At 56.9% G+C, this 26,288-nt stretch overlaps 1 protein-coding gene across 1 annotated transcript; it reads right to left on the minus strand.

The window, feature by feature from the left end:
• Window positions 1–788: 788 nt before the first annotated feature.
• On the minus strand, window positions 789–25,820 carry LOC118660179 (cholesterol 24-hydroxylase). The gene is made up of 15 exons (XM_036317316.1): window positions 25,569–25,820; window positions 18,767–18,847; window positions 18,136–18,217; window positions 14,540–14,613; window positions 13,982–14,068; window positions 11,239–11,377; window positions 10,290–10,400; window positions 9,051–9,201; window positions 8,856–8,918; window positions 7,905–7,977; window positions 4,848–4,932; window positions 4,111–4,221; window positions 2,428–2,516; window positions 1,689–1,755; window positions 789–1,566 (listed from the first exon to the last, which is right to left on the minus strand). Exons 1-15 carry the CDS (start codon window positions 25,688–25,690, stop codon window positions 1,396–1,398), a joined length of 1,506 nt encoding a protein of 501 aa, XP_036173209.1. The 5' UTR covers window positions 25,691–25,820; the 3' UTR covers window positions 789–1,395.
• Window positions 25,821–26,288: the final 468 nt, after the last annotated feature.

The following is a 26,288-nucleotide window of genomic DNA, read 5'->3' on the forward strand; positions in this document are numbered from 1 at the left end:
AGCCTGTGCCCGCGTCTGCGACAGGGGAGATCCTCGGAGCTGCTGCTCAAGACTCAGCAAGGACGGAGGAGCCAGGGGACAGCAAGGCGCCCAAATCCACTCCCTGCCTCGTGTGGGGGCACCTTTCTGGGCAGGTACCCAGGCCGGGGGGAGGGCATTTGGTTGTGTTTGCACAATCATATACTCCCAATTGTTGAAGGAGAGACGGGGCTGGAAGAGAGCCCGCTTCCTTGGCCGGTCAATTTTATTGCCCCTGGCCACCCGGGGGCCCTGGGAGGCGGGCAGCTTCTTCACCCCCGGCCATTGTGAGGGCGGCAGTCCCACCACCTGGGGCTGGGCCGTGCCAGCCTCCTCTGACCAGGCTGAGAGGGGCAGCGTTGTGGCAGCAGGTGAAGAGGATGTCAGGGGGGTGAGGCCAGGCACCCAGGTGCTTGGCTCCACCAATTCCCTGAGAGGACCGGGGGTCCAGCCTCTGAGCCAGTGGCCTGGTTGGGAGTAGACCAGACTGCACAGGCCCCGGCCCCCAGCCCCCAGCCCCGGCTCTCTCACATCAAGCTCTCCAAACCCTGCCTACAATCCCAGCCTCATGCCACACCCAGGGGCATGGCCTTGCATGTAACAAGGGCAGGTGTCTGCTAACACGGGGCCTCCCAGTAACCTGGGCAGTTTTGTCCCGAAGGCACGGTGTCTGGGCCTCTCCAGGGGCAACTTCCAGAGCAGTGCCAGCCCTTAGAGAGACAGGCCTCAACATCACCCCCACTTTACAGATGAGCAAACTGAGGGCAGAGCACCCTGGCCTGGTCTGGCCGGTCATTCATGCAGTCAACACATATTTATTGAGCATCGACTCTGTGCCAGGCCCTCGGTGGGCATGGGGGCCTCAGAGACGAATCACACACAGACCCCACGCTTGAGGCGCTCACAGCCTGGCAGGGTGGTCGGTCACTTCAAAGGGCACTCACGAAACAGTGGTCAGTGTGGTGTTAGAGGTAGCACAGGTGACCAAGGAAGCACAGAGGAGGGGCCCCTGGCCCGGCCGGGGGTGGCAGGGAGGGCTTCCTGGAGGAGGTGACACCTGAGGAGGGTTTTAGGGAGTAAGCAAGAGTTAGGGTGTCTGGCAGAGGGAGTGGCCTGTGCAGAGGTGGGAGGGGGGCGATGGCACATTTGGGAGGCAGCTGGGAGTTAGGCAGGGGCTGGTCCAGGAAGGGCAGTGGATTAGCAGCGGACAGGGAGCTCTGAGGGGCGTGAAGCAGGAGGTGGTTGGGAGAAGGCCCTCTGGGAGCCGGCGTGGAGGCCCCCCGAGGAAGAGGACAGGGAGCAGGCTGGGTGGCAGTGGGTTGCAGAGGAGGGTGGGTGCGGCCCCTGCCCAAGGAGTCCGATTCTGCCCCAGGTGCCTCAGCAGGGCGGGGGCGGGGGCGCGGGCTGCCAGCCCCGGGGCTGCAGGGTGCAGAGCACGGGGTCCAGTGGCTTGAGCGTGGCCTGTTCCTGCACCCCGAACCGCTGCCCAGGCACCAGCCGGAACTCCAGCCTCTGCAGCAGCTTGGCCATCACCACCTTCACCTCCATCTGCGCATGTGGGGGTGGGGGAGGGTGGGAGTCAGTGAGCACAAAGGCCATGGACACTGGGTCCTGGCCCAGATCAAGACCCCACCCCACCCCTGCAGTCCCGCCGCAGCCCTGGCTCCTACCTGAGCAAACTGCTGCCCGATGCAGGAGCGCGGGCCCAGCGAGAAGGGGAAGTAGGTGAACCGCGGCCTGTGGGGAGAGAGGCGTCAGGAGGCGGTGCCCGTGACGGGCGGACTGGGGTTCGCACACTCTGAACGCAGCAGCTGCCTCTGCCGCGCTCGCTCGTATTTTCTCACACATCCTCCTCTGAGCCTTCCGGAGGAGCCGTCATTATCCCCACTTCACAGATGGAGGAACTGAGGCTCAGAGAGGCAGAGCAGCCCGCCGAGGCCCCATGTCACTTATCATTGGGCCGGTTACACCTCCAGCTCTGGGCAGCCTGGGTCTGGACTCAGGGGGCTCTGTCCCTGGAGCCTGGCCCCAGCATTGCTTCAGCCCTTTCGCCTATTCACTCCCCCAGAGGGAGCCAGTGGTGTTCCCATTTCTCAGATAGGAACATCAAGGCCAAGGGAGCTGCAGTCACTTGCCCAAGGGCTTCCTAGTGTAAGGACTGGTTATAAGTATGGGCTTTGGACTGGTTCAAATCCCAGCTCTGCCACTTAGGGGCTGTGCACCCTCGGGCTAAGCTCTCTGAGCTGTGATTTCCTCCCTGTAAAAGGGGGCACAGTGGGGTGACAGCTCCCTCACGTGGATCTGGAAGGCTACATGGGCTTGATGGGCACGGGCAGCTCAGACCAGAGGCCCCAGGACCGTCCTTGTCCCACCAGGCCTCCCTCATGGACGGCTCACAGGGAGACTTACTTGGGTGCTTTGGGGCCGAAGCGATCCGGGTTGAAGGTCAGCGGGTCCTCAAAGTACGTGTCCATCCGGCCCATGACGTAGGTGCTGAACTGCCGGGCAGAGGCTACGCTTGTCTCTGGCTCCAAGAATCAGAACCCTCGCACCTCCCCCACCTGCTGCGGCCACCCAGTGGGGTGATTTGGAGCAGAGTAGTCTCCCAAGCCCCCACTCCTGCTCTACTCCACCCATCCATCCCTCCACACACACACCCATCTCCCCACCCACCCATCTGGGCCATTGTGGGACCCCACTGGCCCCTGGGAAGTCTCTAAGAGGAAGAAAGGGGGTGGCCAATATGCCCCAACCACCACCTGGTGTGCTGTGTCGTCCCATGCCTGGCCCACCCGTGGGAGCATGACTCTGACCCTATTTTCACATGAGGAAACTGAGGCTCAGAGAGGTTTGTGATTTGCCTGAAGTCACCTGACCAGTAAACGGCCAAACTCAGGTCTGCTGCGAGGCCATCTCTCTCCATCCTGAGAGCCGTGCTGTTCAACACCAGGCTTGCCTGGGGGTGGGAGCTGCAGGCCCCCCAGCCTTCCACCTGCCCTCGCAGAGCCTCCTGATCACCCTGATGCTCCGTGCCCTGCCCCCAGGGGCCAGGCACGCCCCCACAACCCGCCCAGGTGCCAGCCTCTGCCTCTTGACCCTGCACAGTGTCTCCCTCAGCCGCTCTGCCCTGGCTCTGTCTCAAGGATGGAGACGGGCCTGGGACTGAGCTCTGAAAAGTGAGGGGGAGCGTCAGGCAGGAAGGGGTCTCAGGTCAGCAAAGGGCGCTGACTCTGTGCCAGGGGTTTTGGCCGAACAAGTGATGTACGTTATCCTGTCGACTCTTGTCAGTAAACTGTGGCCACCAACCCCATCTTACGAGGTGGCACTGAGGCCCGGGGATCCAGGCTCAGAGGCCAACCCTATGGGCACCTTGCTCTCTGACTTCCAGCCTCCTGACCTGCGAGACAGTACGTTTCTGCTGTGCGAGCCCCCGGCTGTGGCCCTGTGTTATGGCAACCCCAGCTGACGAATAGGCCTCCCTACCTCACACCATGCACAGGGTCAAGTCCACGTAGATAAGAACCTCACTTTCAAAAGAAAAATGTAAACTTAGAAGACAGCCCTAGCTGGTTTGGCTCAGTGGATAGAGCACTGGCCTGCAGACTGAAGGATCCTGTGTTCGATTCCGGTCAAGGGCCGGCTCCTCCCCGGCCCAGGCCCTGGAGGCAACCAATCAATGTATTTCTCTCACATCGATATTTCTAGCTGTCTTTCCCTCTCTCTCCCACTCTCTGTAAAAAGCACTGGAAAAATGTCCTCGGGTGAGGCTGGTAAATAAATAAATGAACTTAGCAGGCGATGTCAGTGGGTGTGCCGAGCTCAGGATAGGGAAGGGTTTCCTTCTTACATAAGAGGAATCACCGCTCTGCGCCTCAGGGCCCTCAGCTGGGGGTGGGGCACCCCATCCAGAACCCTCCCCTGTAATCTAAACAGGACAGAGTGAAGGGGAGAGAAAGACCTCACGGGCTTACAGTGAGATCCGGATGAGAACACACAGTGAGGGGAACGGGGCCATGGACCACCGCCCCCACCTCAGAAGGGCGCCCACATCAGCCACCGCGGGGCGGGCGGGCAGGCAGGGCCCCCACGCACCAGGAGCGGGGTGTTGCCGGGGACTCTGACCCCGTCAATCAAGGTGTCCTCCTCCAGCAGGCGAAAGGTGCCCCACGCAGGCGGGTACAGCCTCAGCGACTCTTTGAGGACCTGCAGAGCCACACGCGGAGGAAGTGAGAGGAAGGGGAGACCCCAGGGGACACAGCCCAGCCCCATCTCTGCTCCCGCTCCCGGCACTGACTGCGCCCGAGTCCAGGACTGGGTCCCGGACCCCTGCAGAGTGACCTTCACCTTTGTGTTCCACCCTCATTCAACCGAAGGAGAAACTGAGGCCCAGAAGGAGAAGGGGGTTTGGCAAAGCAATAGCAGCAGAGCCCGGACCGGGAGCCAGACCTCCCTCTGCACTGGGGTCCCTCCATCCTGAGTCCCATGGCTCAGGCGAGGCCCCATGCTCTGCTCTGTCCCCAGGGGAGGGGCGCTGGGCCTGCGGGTCTCCGGCCGAGTCAGGGGCGCAAACCCAGCTCCACTCAGGGCGCGCTGTTTCCGACCTCGGCTGCATCCTGGCGTTACCGGCGAAGCCTGCCCACGCGGCTGCCCGGGCCGCCCCCAGCGACCGTGGTGTCGTTGGTCCGGGGCAGCCTGGCGTGGGGCTGTTTTAGTCTCCCAGGGGCTCCCCTGAGCAGCGAGGTCAGAGAACCCCATCCTAATGGGTTAGGGCGGCCTAAACCCACGAGTCCCCCGCATCTGCCCCGAAGCGCCCGCCCCGCCCCCCACACCTGGGACAGGTACTGCAGCCTCCCCAGGTCCTCGTAGTCCAGGTGCCGCTTAGAGCCGATGACCTCGTCCACCTCAGCCTGCAGCCTGTGGGGTCAAAGACAAGTTCCTCTCCAAGGACAGAGTTTTAAGAAGCGGGGGGGTGGGGGGGGTGGGGGGGTGGAAGGAAGCCTGCAGAGAGAGGTTGGGGTGCCCCCCGTGAACACTGCTTCCCCCAATTGTTTAAACAGAGGTTCTCAACCTGTGGGTCGCAACCCCTTTGGGGGTCGAACGACCCTTTCACAGGGGTCACCTAAGACCATCGGAAAACACATATATAATTACATATTGTTTTTGTGATTCATCACTATGCTTTAATTATGTTCAATTTGTAACAATGAAATTAGGGGTCACCACAACATGAGGAACTGTATTAAAGGGTCGCGGCATTAGGAAGGTTGAGAACCACTGGCTTAAGACATCCCGGAACTGCCATGTCCAAACCAAGGAGCCCAAGCAATGGGAGCCGTGTCCCAGGCTCTTTACAACGTTCACCCTCTGTCTTCGCTGCTGGGAACCGGCTGCAAGAAATCAACGCGCCAGAGCGAGGGCTTTGCACACAGGCGCCCCTCTCAGCCCAGGGAGACAGCGGAATGCGCGGTGCAGAGACCTAGCAAGAGAGCCTCGGGAGGCGCCTGTTAGGATAACGTGTGGGTAGGGCCACTCGTGTATATATACGAGTGGGTAGGGCCCCCTCACACCCACTGGGAGGGCTGTTGTCAACAACAGAGGAGAACAAGGTGGCAGATGTGGAAAAGCCGGAACCCTGGTGGTAAATGGTGGAAAACGATAGGGCAGTTCCTCAAAAATTAACATGGAATTAGCATCTGACCCCGCAATCCCACTTCCGGGTGTGCTCCCAGGGCAGTGGTCAACAAACCACGGCTTGCGAGCCACATGCGGCTCTTTGGCCCCGTGGCATGGGCCACGAAGTTTCAATCTCACTGTATGTGCACGCCCGCATGTGGTATTTTGTGGAAGAGCCACACTCAAGGGGCCAGTTTGCCAACCACTGGCCCAGGGGAACTAAAAGTACAAATAAATGTCTGTACACTCATGTTTGTAGCAGCGTTATTCACTGCAGCCAAAAGGCGGAGGCAACCTCACGTCCACGGATGCCTCCACAAGAATGGCCCAGCCACACAGTGGAAGAGGAGCTCAGCCATAAGAAGGAACGGCATCCTGACACCTGCTCCCACGTGGACGCACCTCACAGTACCTGGAGAACTCGGGTGCTAGGCAGACAGTAGAATGGGGGTCACCAGAGCTTGGGAAGAGGGGGTGGGAGTTCTTGTGTGATGGGGACAGAGTTTCCTTTTGGGAAGATGGGAAGGTTCTGGGGATGGTGGGGGGATGGGTACGTGACAATGTGAATCCACTTAATGCCCCTGAGCTGTACAGTTAAAGCAGTTAAAATGGTCAATTTTATGTTAGATACGTGTACTTTACCATGACATTTCTAAAAAGTGGATTTGAGAAGAGATTACAATAACATGGGGTGATGTCGTGGCAAAATAAATGGTGAAATTCAGTAGTTAAACATGAACTGTCTCTGGAAGGGTGGGGCCACCATGGACAGATTTATTATTATTACTAGAGGCCTGGTGCACAAAAATTCGTGCACTGGGGGGGTGGAGGGTGTCCCTCAGCCTGGCCTGCACCCTCTCACAGTCCAGGAGCCCTTGCGGGATGTCCACCTGCCAGCTTAGGCCCACTCCCCAGGGAATGGGGCCTAAGCTGGCAGTCAGACATCCCTCTGGCAGCCCGGGAGCCCTCAGGGGATGTCTGACTGATGGCTTAGGCCTGCTCCTTAAGCCACAGTCAGACATTCTTAGCATTGCCAAGGAGGCGGGAGAGGCTCCCACCACTGTTGCTGTGCTCACAGCCATCAGCCTGGCTTGTGGCTGAGTGGAGCTCCCCATGAGAGCACACTGACCACCAGGAGGCAGCCCCTGCGTTGAGCGTCTGCCCCCTGGTGGTCAGTGTGTGTCATAGCTACCGGTTGGATGGTCAAATGGTCGGCTGGTCGCTTAGGCTTTTATATATATAGATTAGAAATGTTGTTGCTTTAACTTTTCTGCTCTTTTCCAAATTTTTTTATAAAGAGCATATTATTATGACTTCCTTTTAGAAACCCAATAAATGATCTCATGTTCTCAAGAAGCCATTCCCCCTGCCCTTTAGGCCATGATAACCACTTACCACAGGCCTCTCCCACCGCCCCAGTGCCCTCCCTGCCGTGTTATGTGGGTGACGGCATGCTCACTGGCATCACCTGGCATTTTTAGGGCACTCTCACATTTGGCTCAGTCTTTGGGGGAACCTGTTTGTATTTAAGGAAGCCAATGGCCCACTCAGATGCCATCTGCCTAGGCATCCCCCCTTTCCTGCCAGCTGAAGACGGGTGCCCCCTCGGCATTTTACTTAGAATTCTGTGCAGGCCTCACAGGCAGTCCCTGGCCAGGCACTAAGTGGGGAGGGAAAGAGCCATGGTCCCTGGAATCTTGGTGCTTCCAGTCCATGACTGAAAAAGACTTGAAGTAAACGGTCCCAGGAGAAAATGCATTTATGAGCTGGGAGGTGGCTAGTGGCTACTTTAGGGGTCTGAGAAGTAGGTGAAGGAGAAGGGGAGGAGAAGGAGAAAGGAGGAGGGGAGGGGAGGGGAGGAGGAAAAAGGGAGAGGAGGAGGAGGGGAGGAGGAGGAGGAAGAAGAAGAGGAGGAGGAGGAGGAGAGGAGGAAGAGGAGGAGGGGGAGGAAGAGGGGAGGAGGGGGAGGAGGAGGGGAGGAGGAGGAGGAGGAGAAGAAAAAGTGGTTGTTTTCTAGGAGGAAAGCAGGGGAAAGACCTTCCAGAGGCAGGAACAGCATGTGCAAAAGCCCTGGGGTGAAGAGAAGCAGGACACAATGCAGAGGGCTCAGCCAAGGGCAGTGGGAGCAGGTGGTCCTTGAGGAATAAGACATTGGACAAACCCCTTCACCAACATCAAGGGAAGCCCCCCGCCCCCTGGCCCCCTCTCCGTACCTTGCTAAGATCTCGGGCTGGCGTGACAGCTCCATCACCGTGAATGCCAAGTGATTGGCGGACGTCTCATGACCTGCAGGAAAGGAGGAGAGTGGCAGCTCCACACAGATCATAAAGTAGCTACTGTCTGGCTTCTGAGACCCCAAGCCCCTGGTGGCAGCTCAGGCCCTCACTTCTGCTCCCTAGGGTTGAGCTGGGTGTATGGATATAAAGGGACATCTGCCCACTTCCACGTCAGCTGATGCCAGCCAGTGTGGTCAGATAAAGGGCATCTGGTGTTCACACTCTAAAACCCCTTCCTCCAACCATCCCTGGGCCTGGCCTGGCCTAAGGGGGATGTCCATTCCCATTTTGCAGAAGAGAAAGCTGAGGCTGAGACCAATGTGTCTCTCTGAGGTCACAGAGCACATCTCGTTGATCAAATCACACCAACAAATATGCAACTTAAACTGTGAGACATGAGGGCAGAGGAGCTCTGGGCACCATGGAGAGCTCCCGGGGCGGGGTGGGGGTGGGGGGGCTGATGTGTCTGTGTAATGAGGGAGGGCTTCCCCAGGGAAGAAGCACCTGGGGGGTCCTGAAGAGTGAGGAGGAGTTTTCTAGGTGAAGATTGATGCTCAAGAAATATTTGATGAGCAATGAATGAGGCTGACCCCGCATCCCCAATTCTGAGTGAGGCGGAAACATGAATTCACACGGCCAAGCTCTCCTGAGCCCAAAAAGGCAGCTTCACACGTCCTCAGGACTGCCAGCGCCATTAACAGGCCAGATGCCACCAAGAGGGCCCCCTGGACCCCCCTAGGCATAGAGAGGCTTCGCTCCCCTTGGCCCAGCCCCCCAATCCCACAGCCTAACTGCTCAGTCAGCCAGGAAAACCTCCCAGAGTCCAGATTCCAGGGACCCATCGTTCCTGCAGAGCTCAGGGCCCCTGGTCGCAATGCAGCTACGAACCGGCAATGAAGAAGGTGACGAAGTTGTCCAGCAGAACCTCGTCGTCCTGGGCACCCTCTTCGGCTGAAAGACAAGCAGCGGCTCAGGGCCCGGCGGCAGCGTCTGCCACACTCACATTCCCTTTCCCAAGACCCAAAGGACAGTTGCCTTGTCAGGAGGCACCCCGGCCACCTGCCCTCGCAGAGGGCTCCCCACCTTTGAGGATCTGCGTGAGGATGTCGGCAGGGACGTCCTCGCCCCGCTTCAGGGCCTCCCGGCGGCGCTGCACCCAGTCCTTGCCCACCTGGCGCAGAAAGCGGACGCTCTCCCGGATCTCCCGGAGCTGCTTCCACTTCCCGGGCATGAACTAAACAAGAGCCCCAGCTCAGGACGGGCCACGGAATGCCCCCGCTGCCCCCACTGCCCCCACCCAGCTCCCAAAGGACCATACATCCACTGGCAAGCTGGGAGGTGGGGGGAATGTGAGGACATGTTAGAAAAGATAAAGGCGCCAGGGAGACAGGTCCAGAAGGCCGGCTAGGCCCAAGCATCCATCGGCTTCCCCTTCCCGCACCAAACCCCTAAAAACGATGGGAGAGATGCCTGAGAGCATTCAGGAAGCCCTGCAAAGGTAAGGGGTCCCTGAAGGATGGAGGGCTAGGACTGCAGTCAGGGAGGAAACCACAGCCAGAGGGCAGGGAGCTGGAATCAGCGGCTGAAAAAATGGGGGGCGTCAGAGGGCTGCAAACTCAGAGGCTGAGCCTCAGGGAATGGAGGGGGCCTTGGCCATCGGTCTGAGAATCAGCTCAAGCACCACTTTCTCCCTTCGTCCTCCTTCAAGCCTGGAACCAGGGGGTGACAGCTGGAGCTGCAGCAGCCATCGTATGACAATGAGGCGATGTGCTGGAGACAGTAGAGCAATAAGAAAATCCAGCCCTAGCCAGTTCGGCTCAGTGGATAGAGCTGTGGACTGTAGGGTCCCGGGTTCGATTCCAGTCAAGGGCACATGCCTGAGTTGCAGGCTGGATCCCCAGTTGGGGGCATGCAAGAGGCAGCTGATCAATGATTCTCTCTCATCATTGATGTTTCTATCTCTCTCTCCCTCTCCCTGCCTCTCTGAAATCAATAAAAATATATTAAAAAAAAAAAGAAGAAGAAGAAAGAAAGAAAGAAAATCCAGGAACACGTGACATTGTGGAGCCATCCTAGCCATCCCAGAGTGCCCGTTTCAGGGGGTCATTTTACATGAGAGAAAGGTCACTCCTAATTTACATAATCCACTTTCATTCTGAGCCTCCCCTTGAGGCAACGTATGCAAATCCTAACTGAGTCGAAGTCACTTCACATCTACAAACCGGAACTCAGAACTCATTCTGGAAAAATCCCTGGTGGAGGCGCCCCAGCAGAAGAGGACACCCGCGCGGGCGGCTGGCCGCCGGAGGGGTGCTGGCGCACCTTCGCCAGCGTGTTGCGGGACGCAGTGATGCCCTCCAAGATCAGCTTCACCTTCCCGGACAGGGGCTTCTGGGCGCCCAGCAGCATGCCAGTCTCCATGCCAAAGGCTGCCTGGGGAGAGAGCAGGCCGGGCTCAGACCTGAGGATGGGAGGACCGAAGCCCAGGGCAGAGCCGGGAACCGTTCAGCTGGAGACTCAGACCCTGGGCCAAGGACTGGCCTGCATCGGGTCACAGACTCCCTGCAATGAGCCATACTTCCAACCCCGTAGAATGTGGTGAGAATTATGTCGCAGAGAGTAACCCCTAAGTAAACCTCAACCCCTTCCTTGACACGATGCATTGTCCCTGAGACACAGCCTCCCGTGGGCGTCCACTCTGCACCCAGCTGCCCAGGGAATGGCTGAATGACAACGATGCTTCACTCCCTGTCCCTACACCCCAGCTGCCTGGCCTGCCTTCCCCTGGGTTCGGGGCTACCTGGGCCACTGCTGGGTCTGCCGGGGTAAACAGCCAAGCCGCTACCCCACGGGGAGCTGAGGGGGGGGGCAGGTGGGCTTTGGGCTGGGAGGACGGCAGGCCTCAGAGCCAGTGCTGCTTCTGCCCCTGACCAGCCTGGGCCCGTGCCCACCCCTCTCGGTGTCCATTTCTAGAGAATGAGCTGGGGGCAGGTGGGCTTTGGGCTGGGAGGACGGCAGGCCTCAGAGCCAGTGCTGCTTCTGCCCCTGACCAGCCTGGGCCAGTGCCCACCCCTCTCGGTGTCCATTTCTAGAGAATGAGCTAGTGGCTCCCGTCTCACACTGGCTTGTTTTGAATAGTTAAGGAGACACGAAGCGCTCGGCCCAGAGAAGGGGCCGCTGGCACGGGGGAGCAGCAAGGAAGGGGAAGAGGGAGGGAAGAGGAGCCCTCTGCCCCGGGGTGGGGGAGGGGGAGGGGCCGTCCACCCCTCACCTTGGCCAGGATGTCCATGGTGGTGCAGGTCAGCATCTCCTGCATGGACACCGGGGTCTGCCCGTCCGCCTTGGCCTCCAGGATCTCCACCAGCTGCTCCGCTTTCTCGTTGAACGTCTCCATCAGGCTGACCAAGGAGCTGGGGAAACAGCACACGCGTCACGGCCGCGGGACCGGCCCAGGGCTTCTGCGGGAGGCACAGCTCCCGGGCTTGGGTTCCCGCCATCAAACGAGCCCTGAGGTTTCACATTCCCCTCCACTCAGATGCCGCTGCCACTTTGCCCTTGTCCACACGGCCCCACGGGTCCTCGTTCTGCCATTGGGCCCCTCAACTCTGACCTCACGACGATGTGACAGTGTAGAAACTCCACGGGACAGTGGGAAGGAAGGGAGGAAAGGCGTCTTCGGTCTCCAGAATCCATGAGTTTCCCCACCAGCCTCTCCGCGGGCACTGCCCTGCCCCGGGCTGCCCCGGGCTGCCCCGGGCTGCCACCTGCAGCCTGGCTTTCCCGTCCCATTCCCTGCCCGTGAGCAGTCACCGTGCCAGACCACAGGGACATGAGTCAGGGATCCCAACACACCGTGCCCCCTGCCCCGGGACAGCCAGCCGGCTCATCGGCCAGGCCTAGAGCTTAGAAAGACGCGTGGAAGGATGCACTCCAAACTCACAAACATGGCATCCCCAAGGGGAGTGTGGGAAGGGGGAGACTGCCACTTGGCACATTACACATTTCTGACTTTTTACTAACAGAAGGTGCTGCTTTTGAAATTAAAGGCGCTTTTTAATGTTAACAATCTGGGTAAAGGATACAGGGCTGTTCTTTCTCCTATTCTTATTCCTAAAACGTATCTAAAAATGTGACGTTTCCAAATACGACATTTTTTAAAACATGAAAAAGAAAAAAATGGGAGAAGAGAAAAAGGATCCATTTTTTAAATTAGGAACGAAAATCAGCTCTTCGCTGCCCATCCACCAGCCCTGCTCTGGCTTCCCCGCTCCGGCAAGGCCCGCATCCTCCTGCTGCTGCTGCCCAGCCCCACCCCACCCCACGCTGGCTCACGTCTTACCCTCTGTGGCCCAGGCCGGACAGAAGCACCATTCTGATGGGGTCCCTTACCTAAGCCACTTGGGAGCACCCTGTCGCTCTGAGGAGGGAGGCAAAAATCCTCACCTGGACCAGGAGGCAGACCCTGTCTCCTGCCCACTGCCACCTGCAGCATTGCCTTCCTGTTACAGTGGCCTTTTAGCTCCTCCAAAGCGCAATGTTCCTTCCCACCTCAGGGCCTTTGCACATGCTGTCCTTTCTGCCCGGAGCTCTCCTCCCTGGCACCTTCCATCCCCACGCCCATTACCACCTATGCCTGTCCACTCTCCAGATGGACACCCAGGTGCCACTTCCTTTGGGAATGTCTCTTGAGCCCCAGGTAGGCTGAGTGATGCTCCCACAGCACCCTCGACTTCTTCATCACACTAGCATGGTTTGCAAGTGCTTATGTTTGTGCAAGATTACTTGTAGTTGTCCTTTTCTCCTATTCAATCACATTCAGGCTGACTGGACAGCACGTTCCATGTCCTCATTTGATAACTATATGGTAGTCATGTGAGAGAAAGTCCTTGTGCTTAGGAAATACACACGGAAATATTTAAGGGAAGGGGTCACAGTGTCCCCAACTTACTCTCAAATGGTTTAAAAATACGCACGATATTAAATAATATGAATCATGTAAACACACACACAGAGAACCGTCAGCATATTTACATTTACACATAGAGAAGAAACGATAAACAGATGTGATTTAAAAAGTGAATCAGGGTAAAAGACACACAGGAGTTCCTTAGACTATCTTGGCAGTTTCTCTGCAAATCTGAAGTTATATCAAAATAGATGATTAACCTTCCTCAGAATGTTAAACACAGGCTTACCAGGTGGCCCAGTAGCCTCGCTCCTAGGGACACGCCCAAGAAAAACGGAAACGCACGTCCGCACAAAGACTTGCACTAATACATGAATGCTCAGAGCAGCCCCAAACCGGAAACAACCCAAGTGCCCGTCAGCTGATGAGGGCGGACGAGCCAACGTGGCCCAGCGAGACAGCGGAGTCGTCGCTGGCAGTAAAAAGGAACGCATTTCTGGTGCATCATGTGGCATGAATGGCCCTCATGGTGCTGCGTGAAAGAAGCCAGACACAAAGGCCACACGTGGGATTCCGTTTATAGGGAATGTCCAGAATATGAAAATCCAGAGACAGAAAGCAGGTGAGTGGGTGCCAGGAGCTGCGGGCACAGAGGGGGGGTGGAGGGATGGGTGACGAGAATGTCCTAAAATTGACTACGGTGATGGCTGTACAAGTTTTGAATATACTCAAAACCATTAAGTTGCACCCTGTAAATGGTGAATTACGTGGTATGTGAATTGTATCTGAACGTGAGTTACTTAAAAAATCAAATGTTACCCCAAAATGAAAACTATAATAACATAAAAAGCCCAGATGAGAGTGATGAGGCCTGCGCCGGGGGGAGCTCCTGGGGGACAGGGACCCCCACACGTCCAGACGTCCTTGTCACAACCCTGATATCCACAAACCGATAGGGACCTCTCTCCGCCTCGCGGCCCACTGGCTGGCCTCCTCCCTCTGTCCCTGCTGCCTGGATGAGCCCCTCCCGCTCCCCTGCCCACCAGCCCAGCAGCCCAGCACCGCCCTGCCCAGCCAGGACCCACGCTGCCCGGCCGGCCACGCTCACCTGCGGCTGAAGGCCAGGTCCATGACTCTCCGCTGCTTGTGCCAGCGCTCGTAGTCACACTCGGACACCAAGCCTTGGCCAAACAGCCTGCGGGGCACAGACACTGATGAGAGAAGCAGGCTGGGGGGGGAGGGGGGGGCTGGGCTGACGGCCAGGTGGCCAGGGGGTCCCCTTTGGGGCGACGACAATGTTCTGGGAGTGGACGGCGCTGATGGTTGCACCATGCTGTGAATATACCACATGCACTAATTGTACCTCCAATGTGGTTAACAGGGTGGATTTTACGTATGTGAATTTAACCTCCGTAAACAATAAATAAACAAAAAAGAAATGAGGCGATCATGTGTCCCAGTCTTAGCGACCCCCGCACTCCCACCTGCCCTGGGAGAGAGGAAAAGGGAGGTGCCCATGATGAGAGCAGTGGCCACCAGGCCTGGGGCACGTGCTGTGTGCCTGGCAGCCAGGAGCTCGGCCCCTAACGCTACCCCAAGGCTCTGGGGCCCGTGAGCCCTCTCCTCCCAGCCAGAGGCCTCCCCCCGGCCCTCCCTCTCGCCTTACCTCTCACCAAACACAGTCTGGATGGCGTGGTACATCTTGGAATCCTTGTTGTACTTGGTGGACATCAGGAACTTCTAAACATCCCAAAACACCAACGTCAGCCCGGGCACCCGAGAGAGGATCTCGGCAGTTTCAATCCTGTGACTCACACCCCAGATAATCACCTGGAGCGAGCCTGCTCCCGGGTGAGCACTCACACACGGGGCCTCACCTAACCCTCTGGAGAAAGAGCATCCCGTTCAGGGGTGAGGAAAACGGGGCGCCGAGGGGTGAAGCAATTGTCCTGTGGCCACACAGCTGGAGAGCAATGTTGGGGGGGTTTCCTCACTCCAATGCCCACACCTTACCACCTTCCAAAGTGGCAAGAACAAAGAAGGACATGGCTGCTCTGGACCCAGAGAGCCTGGAGGGAGAGTGTCCAGGACACAGGAGAGACACTCGGCACAGACACAGGATTGTTGCTGCCCACCCAGCCATGGAAATCACGGGAGGCTTCCTGGAGGAGGTCAGCTTCCTCACCAAGAGCTGCATGGTGCAATAGTAACATTAGCTAACAGCTCTTTTTTAAAAAATTCTTTATTGTTTAAAATATTACATATGATTCCCTTTTCCCCCATTGACCTCTCCCCGCTCATTCCCCCCCGCCCCCCAGGACATTCCCTCACTCCCCCCTACTGACTGTGTGCATGGGTTATGCTTATATGCATTGATCTCTCACCCTCCACTCCTCCCCACCCCCCGCCTTCCCCCTGAGGTTGGATGGACTGTTCGATGCTTCTACGTCTCTGGATCTATTTTAGTTCATCAGTTTATGTTGATCATTATATCCCACATATCCCACGTGAGTGAGATCACGTGATATCTATCTCTCTCCGACTGGCTTATTTCGCTTAGCATAATGCTCCCCAGGTCCATCCATGCTGTTCAAATGGTTAAGCGTTCCTTCTTTTTTACAAGGGCAGTGCAGCCCAGCTGGGAGTCAGCTGGCTTGAATCTGACTATGGGCTCAACATCCTCACTCCTCCCTTTGCTAACAACCCGATGACCCTGGGCAAGTTCTTCACCTCCACTGGCCCTCAGTTTCCTCATCTTACAAGATGGGGAAGAGTGTGCCTGCCTGGTAGGTCCGCTTGAAGAATAAATTGGTTCCACATGACAGGGATGAGAATGGTGCCCGGTACCCAGCAGGTGCTCCGTCAATGCCAGGGGCACATCAGCACCCGGAGATCACTCAGTGCCCAGTCAACCCTAGGACGTGGGTGGTACTGCTGTGCTCATTTACATAGAGATGAAGGAAGCTGAGAGTTAGAACTGGCCCCAGATCACACACATGGTAAATGGTCCTAGGCTTTGGATCCAGCTGATCGGCTGCAGGGGAGGGGAGAGATGACCGTGGTCCAGGCAGGGGAAGCAGGGTTACTGGTGCATCCGCAGAGGGTGGGGACTGGGGGGGCTGGAGGGGCCTGCCCTGGGGGTGCTGAGCTTTATTCTGGGGTACTGGGAAACGGGAGGCGACATCCCTGCTGCACATCAGCCCGGGGGGTGCTGGTTGCTGTGAGATTTGCTCCCGGGGAAAAGTGAGTATCACACAGATCTGGTAAACATTGAAAAGATAATAAGCAGCCCTGGCTGGTTTGGCTCAGTGGATAGAGTGTCAGCCTGCGGACAGAAGGGTCCGGGGTGCGATTCCAGTCAAGGGCACATACCTTGGTTCCCGGCCCTGGTCGGGGTGCATGCAGGAGGCAACCAATCAATGTGTCTCTCTCACATTGCTGTTTCTGTCTGTCTCTCTCCCTTCCACTCTCTCTGAAAATCAACGGAAAAAAATATCCTCAGCTGAGAATTAACAACAACAAAAAAGGTAAATAAATATTGTGGACAACTTTATACCAATAGTTTCAACAATTTAAAAGAAATAGACCAATTCCTTGAAAGCCATCAAACTAAGAAAAAAATGGGAAATCTGGATGGTCATATAGCAATTAAAGAAACTGAATGTGTAATTAAGACAAAATAACACTTCTCTAAAGAAGTGCCAGGCCAATGGCTTCACCAGTGAATTCTATCCAGCATTAAAGGAAGCAATAACACGACTCTCATACAAGCTCTTTCAGAAAGAAAGTGGAAAGGGATCATTTCCTAACTCATCTTATGAGGCCGATTAAACTGATACCAAAACCAGACAAAGATCTTATAAGAAAAGAATAAAGATAGAAACAAAAATTCTTAATGAAAGATGAGCAAACTGTATCCATGTATCCAGGGGCAGATTGTATCATGACCAGGATTTCAGGGTTGGTTTAACACTTGACTGTACACCAATGTATTTCATCATATTGATCTATATCTTTCAACTTCTTTTCTCATTGAGCATCATGACGGTTTTTGTGCATGGCTTTTGGTAGCATGCTTTTAAACGTCTTAGACTATGTCTGTATTTGAAATTAAACTTTTTAAAATAAAGTTATTTTTGCCCATCCAGTGTGGCTCAGTGGTTGAACATTGACCTATGAACCAGGAGATCATGGTTCAATTCCCGGTCAGGGCGCATGTCTGGGTTGTGGGCTCGATCCCCAGTGTGGGGCGTGCAGGAGGCAGCCGATCCATGATTCTCTCTCCCTCTCCCTTCCTCTCTGAAATTAATAAAAATGTATTTTATAAGTTATTTTTATCATCTTGCTAGAGGCACTATAATAGTCCAGCTTGTCTCCTGATCTGCACCCTAAGTTGTTTTCATCCCTCTTTGTGCCACCAGCCACCCTCCATGCAGAGAATCGCCCCACACATCACCTGCGTGTATAACAGCACCATCATTTCTGGAGCAATCGCTGTGGGCCAGGCCCGGGCTAGATAACTCATAGGCATCGTGTCAGTCCCGTTCTCACAACCCCCGTAAGAAAGGCGGCATCCCTATGTTATAGACAAGGAAACCGAGACCCAGACCGATACAGCCACAGGTCCAGGTCCCACAGCCACCTGGTGGCAAAGCCCCGATTTGAGCCCATTCTGCTAACTCCCAAGTCGATGGTCTGATGGCCACTCTTTCTAAAGACCTGCAGAGCAGACACCATCCTGACACATTACAGACCCCTTAATGCCCCTGTGTCCCTCTCCTCGTCGCTAAAACGGGGACTAATAAGGGTCCTAGCCCTGTGAGATCTAATGGGGTAATAACTGAGAGGTGCACAGAAGAGCACACGGCCCATGGCAAACACGGTTAAGTATCCTTTGACCCTTATTTGCTAATAATCGATCAATATTTAATTTGCATCACAGCCCTGAGAGAGAGAGAGGTTGGTTATCTTCTCACCTCACCAGCGAAGGCACTGAGGCTGAGAGGTGAACTAACCAAACGTGTGTGCGCCAAACGGGTCCCACAGCAAAGCCCCCTCCCTGACCGCGTCACACAGCGCTGCCCTTAGGAGCCCCCCAACGGGGGGTGATTAGAAAGAAGCCATTCCCTTTGGGTCCTCGGGAAACCAGCCCCAATATGTGTGCCTCTGGAACGTTTCTCCCATCGTCCCCAGGGCCACGTTTCACACACCCAACCGCGGGCAGGGGAGGCCCATCCCCATGGAAACCACTCTGTTTCCTACCTTGACCGACTCGGGGCTCGTGACGATGACCGAGGTTTTGTGGAAGACATTGACCCGCACCACAGGCCCATACTTCTTAGCCCTGGAAACCAAAGTGACCCAAAGGAGGCTGTCAACACCCGGAGACGTGAGTGTCACCCGCCCAGGCCCAGCAGGAGAAACGGGGTGTCCCCTCCCAGGACGGGGCTCACCACGGGCTTGGGGCCCAGGCTCTGTCCTGGGGCTGACTCACTACGGAGTCACATCTCCCAGCGGGTCTCAGTTTCCACATCCATGAAATGGGTTTGCTACTCTCCTCCTTTGCCCCACAGGTTGGACTGGGAATCAAGCAAGCTCAGGTCTCTGAAAGGCTCTGGGAAGTATAAAGCACCACCCCACACAAGGACTCGTGTCCAGTCACGCCCCGCACCCAGGTTACGGATGAGGAAGCTGAGGCCGGGAGAGGTTCTGATGGCTGGTCTAAGGTCACAGGATTGCCTTTCCAACCAGCCTGCCGTGCCTCTCCACTCAGGGAGGGCCTGCTGGCGGTGGGAGTGGCCTGGGCAGGGGAGCAGGGAGTGTGTGTGCTACTGGGCTGGCCCTATGGGGCCTGGCCTGGCATAAGGGCAATGAATGACAAGTTAGGACCCACCAGTCCAAAAACACATCCTGGAGCACGCGGCCACAAGCCTCATCCTTTTTCCAGAAGTAGGGAAGGTGTCCTAGAAGGAAACTAGAAGAAATGAGAAGCATTGTGATCACTGGACGTCACCATTAAAGAGAGCCCCCTTCCCCACAGGGCCCTGCGAGGCCGGCGTTATTAGACCCACTTCGTGGATGGGAGGACTGAGGCATGGCGAGATAGGGCACTGGCTTGGAGTCACCAGGCAGGATGCAAACCTGAGTCTGACCGGCTCCAGAGGCCTCCTTGGAGAGGTGGTGGAGAGAAATAAAACCATCTCCCGGGTGCAGGTCAGGGGCTGGCCCTCAGTAACGTTGTGTGGAATTATGCCGGGAGCCGGTCCATGCTTGCTGTTTCAAGGGACCTGGCATATATGGCATACTGTTCTTAATATGTTTGCTCACCTTCTTGGCACTATGTGTTTTAACCAAGGTCTCTGAGAAAGGTTGTTTCCCCAGGTAGGGATTTTCCCCTGAAGTTAGGGAGGGAATAAAACCTCTTAACTAAGTGCCAGGTGGGTAATTAATCACTTTAACTATGAACAATCATGCTTAAGCTACATAATCTTTACTCCCTGGAATGGAGATAAGAAACGCCCTAACCTTTGTAATAGAGATTGATAGGATTGAATCAACTGGTATAAATACAGATGTAAGAAGACAGAACTTAGAGCACAGAACTCAGAAGACAGAACCTACACACACAACTTAGAATACAGAGCTTAGAACACAGAACCTACAGACAGAAGAACTTCGCTGGAGAGAACATGGCAAAAGATCCTGGACTGAACCTGACTACAGAAATTGGCAAGAGAACCTGACTAGAGCCTGGTGACTGAACCTGGCTGGAGAACCTACAGAACCTGGCTGGAGAACCTGGAGAACCTAGCAAGAGAACATGGACACAGAACCTGGCTGGAGATCTGAAGCAGAACCTCTCTGGAGATCCAGACCAGAACTTGGCTGGAGATCCTGGAGAACCTAGCAAGAGAACATGGACACAGAACCTGGCTGGAGATCCTAGCCAGAACTTCGCTGGAGATCCAGACCAGAACTTGGCTGGAGATCCTGGCTAGAGATCCTGGCTAGGCTGCTGATCAACTGAACGCTGTCTCCGCGTCATTCCTTCTTCGCCGACTCCGTCCACACCTTTGGGGACCCCTGGACCTGCTGGGGTTGGACCCCGGCAGAATTACCTTGAGACATTCATTGAGCACTTTCCGTATGTTGGGTGCCATGCTAAGCCTCACCCCATCTGACCGCCCCACCCCACCTGGAGGCAGGGCAGCTGAGGCTGGAGAGGTGAGGTCACCTGCCCACAGGTGTGTGGCTGGAACCAGGGTTCCCCATAGTCCTTATCAGCAGGGGATGGAGGGGCCACACTGAGCCTGCACTGTGATCACCCAATTGCAGACAAGCCCTTTGGTGTCACCTTGAGGCATGTTCCAAGGGACTCATGACCTCCTGTCTCCTCTAGGACTCTTTTCCAGTCAAGCTCACTTACTACAGCATCCAGACAACAAAACCGCAATTGGGATGTTCTGGGTCAGTGACCTCATTCTCCTGGGGGAAGACAGGAGATATGTAAACATGTAAGTAAATAGGAATTCAGAGAGTGATGGGAGAAAAATCCGAGTGGGGGGCAAGGAGAGCTGGGGCTGGATGTGGGGTGGCCATTTTATACAGGCAGGTGAGGGACCATCCCTCTAGGAAGGTGTCGTACAAGCTGTAAGAAGCAAGGGACTAGGCCAAGCAGGTATCTGGGGGGAGAGCATTTGAAGCAGAGGAATGGCAGGTGCAAAGGTCCTGAGGTGGAAGTGGGCTCAGTAAGTTCAAGGAAGGCAGTGTGGCTAGAGCAGGGTGCATAAGGGAACCAAGATCCAGGGTGGGGTCACCAAGGTGGGGCAGATATGGACGGCCTTGTGGGCTCTTGTCCACATTTTGGCTTTGCCCTCAGTGAAGGGTTTTGAGCAAAGCGAGGGCAGGATCTGGGTTTTAAATGTATTGTGCTGAGAGTGAAGGGGGAGGCGGGCTCAGGGGTGGAGGCAGGGGCCCCAGTGAAGGGCTGTGAGAGGTGATGCAGGCTCAGGCCGGTGGAGGTGAGAAGCAATCCGCTTCTGAGTGACAGTGAAGCCAGGAGCCCAGCCATGTGGGTGTGCTGAGTGACAGGTGTCAGGGAAGACCCTGGCCACTGGGAGGAGGTGGAGCTGCACTCGCTAAGGGGAGCAGCGCTGAGAGGGAGCAGCAGACCCCTCATTGTCCCTGCCATGTGCGTGCAGATGTGCAGGCTTCCAGAGGCCAAGCCCCCGGGCTCTGGACTCTGCCTGCAGGAGGGGCAGGCGGAAGCTCCAGCTCAGCACCCCCCAGAGCAGCCTCCGCCCACCAGGGGCCCCGTCCCTCCACCTCGGGGCAGCGCTGAAGTCCCAGGTCCCTAGGGGGGTGCACTCGCTTTCACACCCAGAGCCCCAAGGGCAGGCAGCAAAGGGACAGCCTGCCAGGGAGACTGAGCAGGAGGCACAGGAGAGCCAGAGCCAAGGGCTGGGGCCTTGGAAGAGAGGCTTTAGGAGGAAGGAGGCATCCGTCTGCCCGGGCTGCTGAGGGGCCGGGCCAGATAGGGCGGCACGGACCGTGGAGGAGCTCCGTGGAGGTCGCTGGGACCTGGACCAAAGCAGGTTGGGTGGAGAGGTGGAGCCGGAGCCCCATGGGGTGGTGGGTTCAAGAGAGAACAGGAGGGAACAACGGGGCCCAAAGACAGGCAGGCTGCTCCGCAGGCCGCAGTGGGGGTGCAGAGAGGGAATGAGAGCGGGAAGAAAAGGGTGGCTTTAACAGCATATTATATAAAAATGGGAGGGATGCAGAGGAGAAGGAATCTGATGGCGCAGAGAGGGGCAGTGGGGGCAGAGCTGCTGAGCTGCGAGGGCAGCTGGCCTTGGCCGGGGCCCCTGGGCCCAGCGGGAAGGGGAGGGCGAGCAGCCCGCGGCAGGCAAAGGGGTGGCGGTGGCAGCAGAGCCCTGAAAAGAAGTTCTCGGCTGATCCATTTGCTCCGGGAAGTGGGAGGCAAGAAGAAAGGCTGGGAGTGCGGGTGGGGGGCGGAGGGGGCGTGCGGGGACTGCAGAGCGCCCTGGCCGGGAGGCTGGAGGCGGGCAGCAGCCGCCGGGGAGGAAGGGAGGGGGGAGCTGAGCCCCACCCGAAGTGAGGACTTGAACGTATCCCGCTCCACCTGCAGGAAGGTGGACCGCGGACACCACGCACCACCGGCTGTATTTCCAGAATTATCTGGTATCCATGGTCACTCCCCAGAGCTGCTCCTTTGCAGGAAAACGCCCTGTTTTGAGTGAGAACAGCCTGGAACTCCTCACCCTCCCAGGCGACTCCGAGGTCCTGCGCCCTAACCACTGGGGTCCAGGGCCCCTGGGGAGGAAGGCGAGTGACACCTTGAGAAGGACAGGGGCACAGAGTGGCCACGTCTCCACTGCCAGGCAAGAGAGGGAACTAAAGCCCGTTCCCTCCAGCTCCTGCAGGGGGCGCTGGGGAGGCACAGGCAGGGCCAGAAGATGGGTTAGAAGTGAGCAGGTAAGGGACCACAGGATGAGGGAGGGTGGAACACTGGGGCTGGGAGGGGGCAGCAGAAGCCCACCTGGCACGCCCTGTGGGGGACTGGGAGTGGCAGGGCAGCCCAGCAGAGAGGGGAGGGCAAATCCCCCGCCTGGCTGGTCCCAGCGGGTGTCGTTCCCTAAAACACTGTGGCGGGCACAGTGGGGATCCAAAGTTTCCTGTGGGCAGAGAAGCGTGGGCAGTCACTGGAGCAGAGGGCATCTGGAGAGCCCACTGTGTCCACCCAGAGGGTAGCAGGATGGGCCACCCTCTAGGAGTGAGGGTGAGGGGCCGTGGTGGTGCCTGGTGCCGGAAGGATGAGGGGGTGAGTGCTCAGCTGGCACCGAAGTCCAGCAGAGGGTCTCCACCATCACTTGTTGGACAGCCCCCACCCCCAGCAACTTGGCAAGTAGCAGTGGGAGGAGAGAACCAACATCGCCGGGGAGTCAAACCTGAAGAACTTATTGCAAAAGAAATAAAACGCTGGGAGAGTGAGGCTTTTCATTGTCAAGTTCACGCCCCCTACCCCCCCCCCCCCGGCCCCACGCTACGCTACCAGGAGAGTGGGGGCTGATGAGGAGTTTAGAGACAGAAACTGAGAAGCTAAAAGTGTTTGTGTGGAACCTGAACACTGAGTCCGAGTTTTCAGCCGCTACTTGGATCGGTGTGCAGCAGGGTATTGTTTGTAATAAGAACACAGAGGAGGGGCAATCAGGGAGGGCAACCTGGAGGAGAGGGCATCTTGGCGACTCCTGCAGAATAAGGAGGAGAAAGGGTCGGTGTGCAGGAGCCCAGTGGCTGCCTCTTTGCAGGGCAGAGGCGTCCTTGCCCGCAAGCTGGCAAAACTCTGAGGCATCGAGGGGCAAATGCCACCCCTGGAGACTCAATACACTGATTTCTTGCCAACCATGGGATTGCCGGTCACGGGCTTTGGATGCCAAAGCACCTGATTTGTGCTGGAAGCGGTTTCAGAACTTTCATTTAGTGCCGTTTTATGTTTGATCACCAACCAACTTTGCATCCAAAGTCTTTTGCCTGTGCCCTATTCGGTTCACCTCCTTAGAACAAAGCGCCCAACCATAATTACATTCAGCCTCCTCCCTCTCTTCTCCCCCCCCCCCCCCACCACAACTGTAAGGTTTTGGGGGAGAATTCAGATCTAAAAAGGAAAGAAATAGGGACACAGGCTACTCTACGGGTGACCCTGAAAACATGCTAAGTGCAAGAAGCCAGACACCAAAGGCCACATATTGTATGATTGCATTTATATGCAATGCCCAGAACAGGCAAACCTGTAAAGACGGAAAGCAGATGAGTGGCTGCCTGGAGCTGGGGGTCAGGATGGGATGAGGGACAGCTCATTGGTATGGGGTTTCTTTTAGGGCCGATGAAACGCGAGTGCTGGTGGTACAGTTTAAAAGGGCAAGTTATATGGCATGCAGAATTTTATTTTTAAAATGCAATGACGGGGGTGCGGGGGGAGGGAGAGAGATGCGGGGAGAGGAGCAGAGAGAGGCTTGACTCAAGAGGTTGACCGGGTCTGCAATGCTGGAAGCACTTGGGTTCCAGAGAAAGCCAGCCATAATGCGATCTACCAGAACAAATGATCTGAAAACTGGCCAGGTGATCGTGCCCCTCACAGAACGCTCAGGGGATTCCCACCTTGAATCGGTGGTTTGCCGCGTGCCTACTATGCGAATACCAGACACTGCTGCGCTAGGTGTGGGGCACACAGCAGAGAACGAGACAGACACAGGCCCACGGGAGAGACGGACACTTAACAGGAGGTTGCACACATAATTAATTACCCAATTGCCATTAGGGTCCCTTAGCGTTTATAAAGTGAATAGACTATATTTAAGCATGCAAGCAGGTAAGACCTCCCTGAGGAGTTAGGATTTAAGTCAAGTCTGGAAAGCTGGGAAGAAACATGGCATGAAAGACAGAGCTGCTCCAAGAGGGGGAAAGGGTCAGGAAGACCCCAGGGCGGGAGAGGGCGCCGGGGAGGACGGAGCCAGCGCGGAGAAGCACCAGCCACAGAGATCTTCCCCAAACCCACCAAACAGGAATCCAGGCTTCTAACACCAGGACCTGGCTTGTGCTGGAAGCGGATGCCTTCCCGAATGTTCAGGTCCTGAGGTTTTAAAAAGTGTGTCTAATACTGTTGTTTATTCATTCATTCAACACATATTTATTGAGCATCCTCCATGTGCCCGGCGCTGGGTGGGGATACACAAGCACCGCGGCATCCCTGCCCTCCCGGGCTCACATTCTAGAGGGGAAGACAGTCAACAGGTGAGCGGACAGTCAACAGGTGAACAGCAGGTAACTTCACGGGGGGGATGGCCCCATCAGGAGCCTGGGGCTAGTGGACTTTAAACAGAGTGGATGGGGAACTAGCAAGAAGGGAATCAGCTGGGGGATGGGGGTGCAGGCTGCCTGGGGCAGCAGTGATTAAGCGAGGGGGAAGAGAACCTCACGGGCAGGTTCTGACAGCTCAGCAGGGGCCTTGCTGGCCAGGGACTGGGCTGCATTTAGAATTAGATTTAGTTCTACGCGATGGGAAGCCTTTGGAGCCGAGAAATGACACCTGTGATTTAAGCTTCGGAAAGGTACCTTCTTGTGGGGGGAGGGGAGTTGAGGGGATGGGGGCCAAGGATGGAATGGAAGTACCAAGGAAGAAGACAAACAGGATCTACCAGGACAGAAATACAAAAGGGCATGGGACGGAAGTACAGTGTGTTCCAACCCTGGTTGAGTGACCCCGGCCGAGTCACCAAAGTTAAGAGCGCTCACTTTAGAGCCAGGCTGATCTGGGCTTCCATCTAGGCTTAAGCTCATCCATGGTGTGACCTTGGGCAGGTGACTTTGCCTCCGCGCGCCTCAGTCTCCTGGTCTGACCGATGGGGTAACAATAGCGCCTACCTAACTGGGTTGTCGCTGCCATCACGTTTGTGGGGCCCAGCCGAGCGCGGTGGTCGCCAAGCAGCTGCGGCGACTGTGAGTAATTCGTTACTAAGAATAGTTAGCGCCCCTCTCCCCGCCGCAGTATCCAAGCCGCCGCCGCGCGCTAAGGCGAGGCTGACCCCTGGCCTCGACTCCGACTCCGGCTTGGATGCGGTCCCCCGACCCCCTATTCGAGCGCCCCTTCCAGGCCCCCGCCCCCACCTCCCGCTCACCTGGGCCGCGGCGGCCCGGGGATGTGCTCGTAGCGGCTGCGAGCGCGGTGCACGAAGGTGCAGCAGAGGCCGAAGGCGACCAGGACGGCGCTGCCGAGCAGCAGCAGCAGCCCGGGGCTCATGGCTCCCGGGCAGGCCAGACCAGGGTCAAGGCCGGGCACGGAGGGGGCGGGAGGCCGCGAGCCGACTCAGCTGTCAGCGCCGAGCGCCGCCTCGGCCCCAGGCCCCGCGCGACCTAGCACCGCCCCCGCCGCTCGGCACCGCCCCCGCCGGCTCCGACCCCGCCCAGGGCGCTCGGTCCCCGCCAACCACTTCTCCGACTCCAGCTCCACGCTCGGGGTCCGCCCCCGTTCTGCCCCGCCCCTCCCTAAGCTCCGCCCCAACCTCAATAAAAGCCCAGCCTAGGCCCCGCCCATAACATGTGGTCTCTGCCAATCACAACTCCGCTTCTGGCTCAGACCGCAAGCCCCGCCCCGCCCCGCCTCTCCAGGCCCCGCCCTCAGCCCTCAAGCTCTACTCCAAGAGAAGCTCCGCCCAGAACGCGTTGTCCCTGGCAACCTGGTTCCTCGGAGCTTGCGATCTGGCGGGGCTGTAACTCCTGCTGGCTGGTTCCGCCTTCTTTGGCGCCTCCAAATAGCATTTCTCCGCGTGCGCGGTCCTAGGTCCCTTCATTTCCCCCTAAAACCTTCCTGGAAACCCCAGCCCAGTCTCCAAATTTCT

The sequence above is a fragment of the Myotis myotis genome, unplaced genomic scaffold (genome assembly GCF_014108235.1).
Source record: "Myotis myotis isolate mMyoMyo1 unplaced genomic scaffold, mMyoMyo1.p scaffold_m19_p_1, whole genome shotgun sequence".
Classification (NCBI taxonomy): Eukaryota; Metazoa; Chordata; class Mammalia; order Chiroptera; family Vespertilionidae; genus Myotis; species Myotis myotis.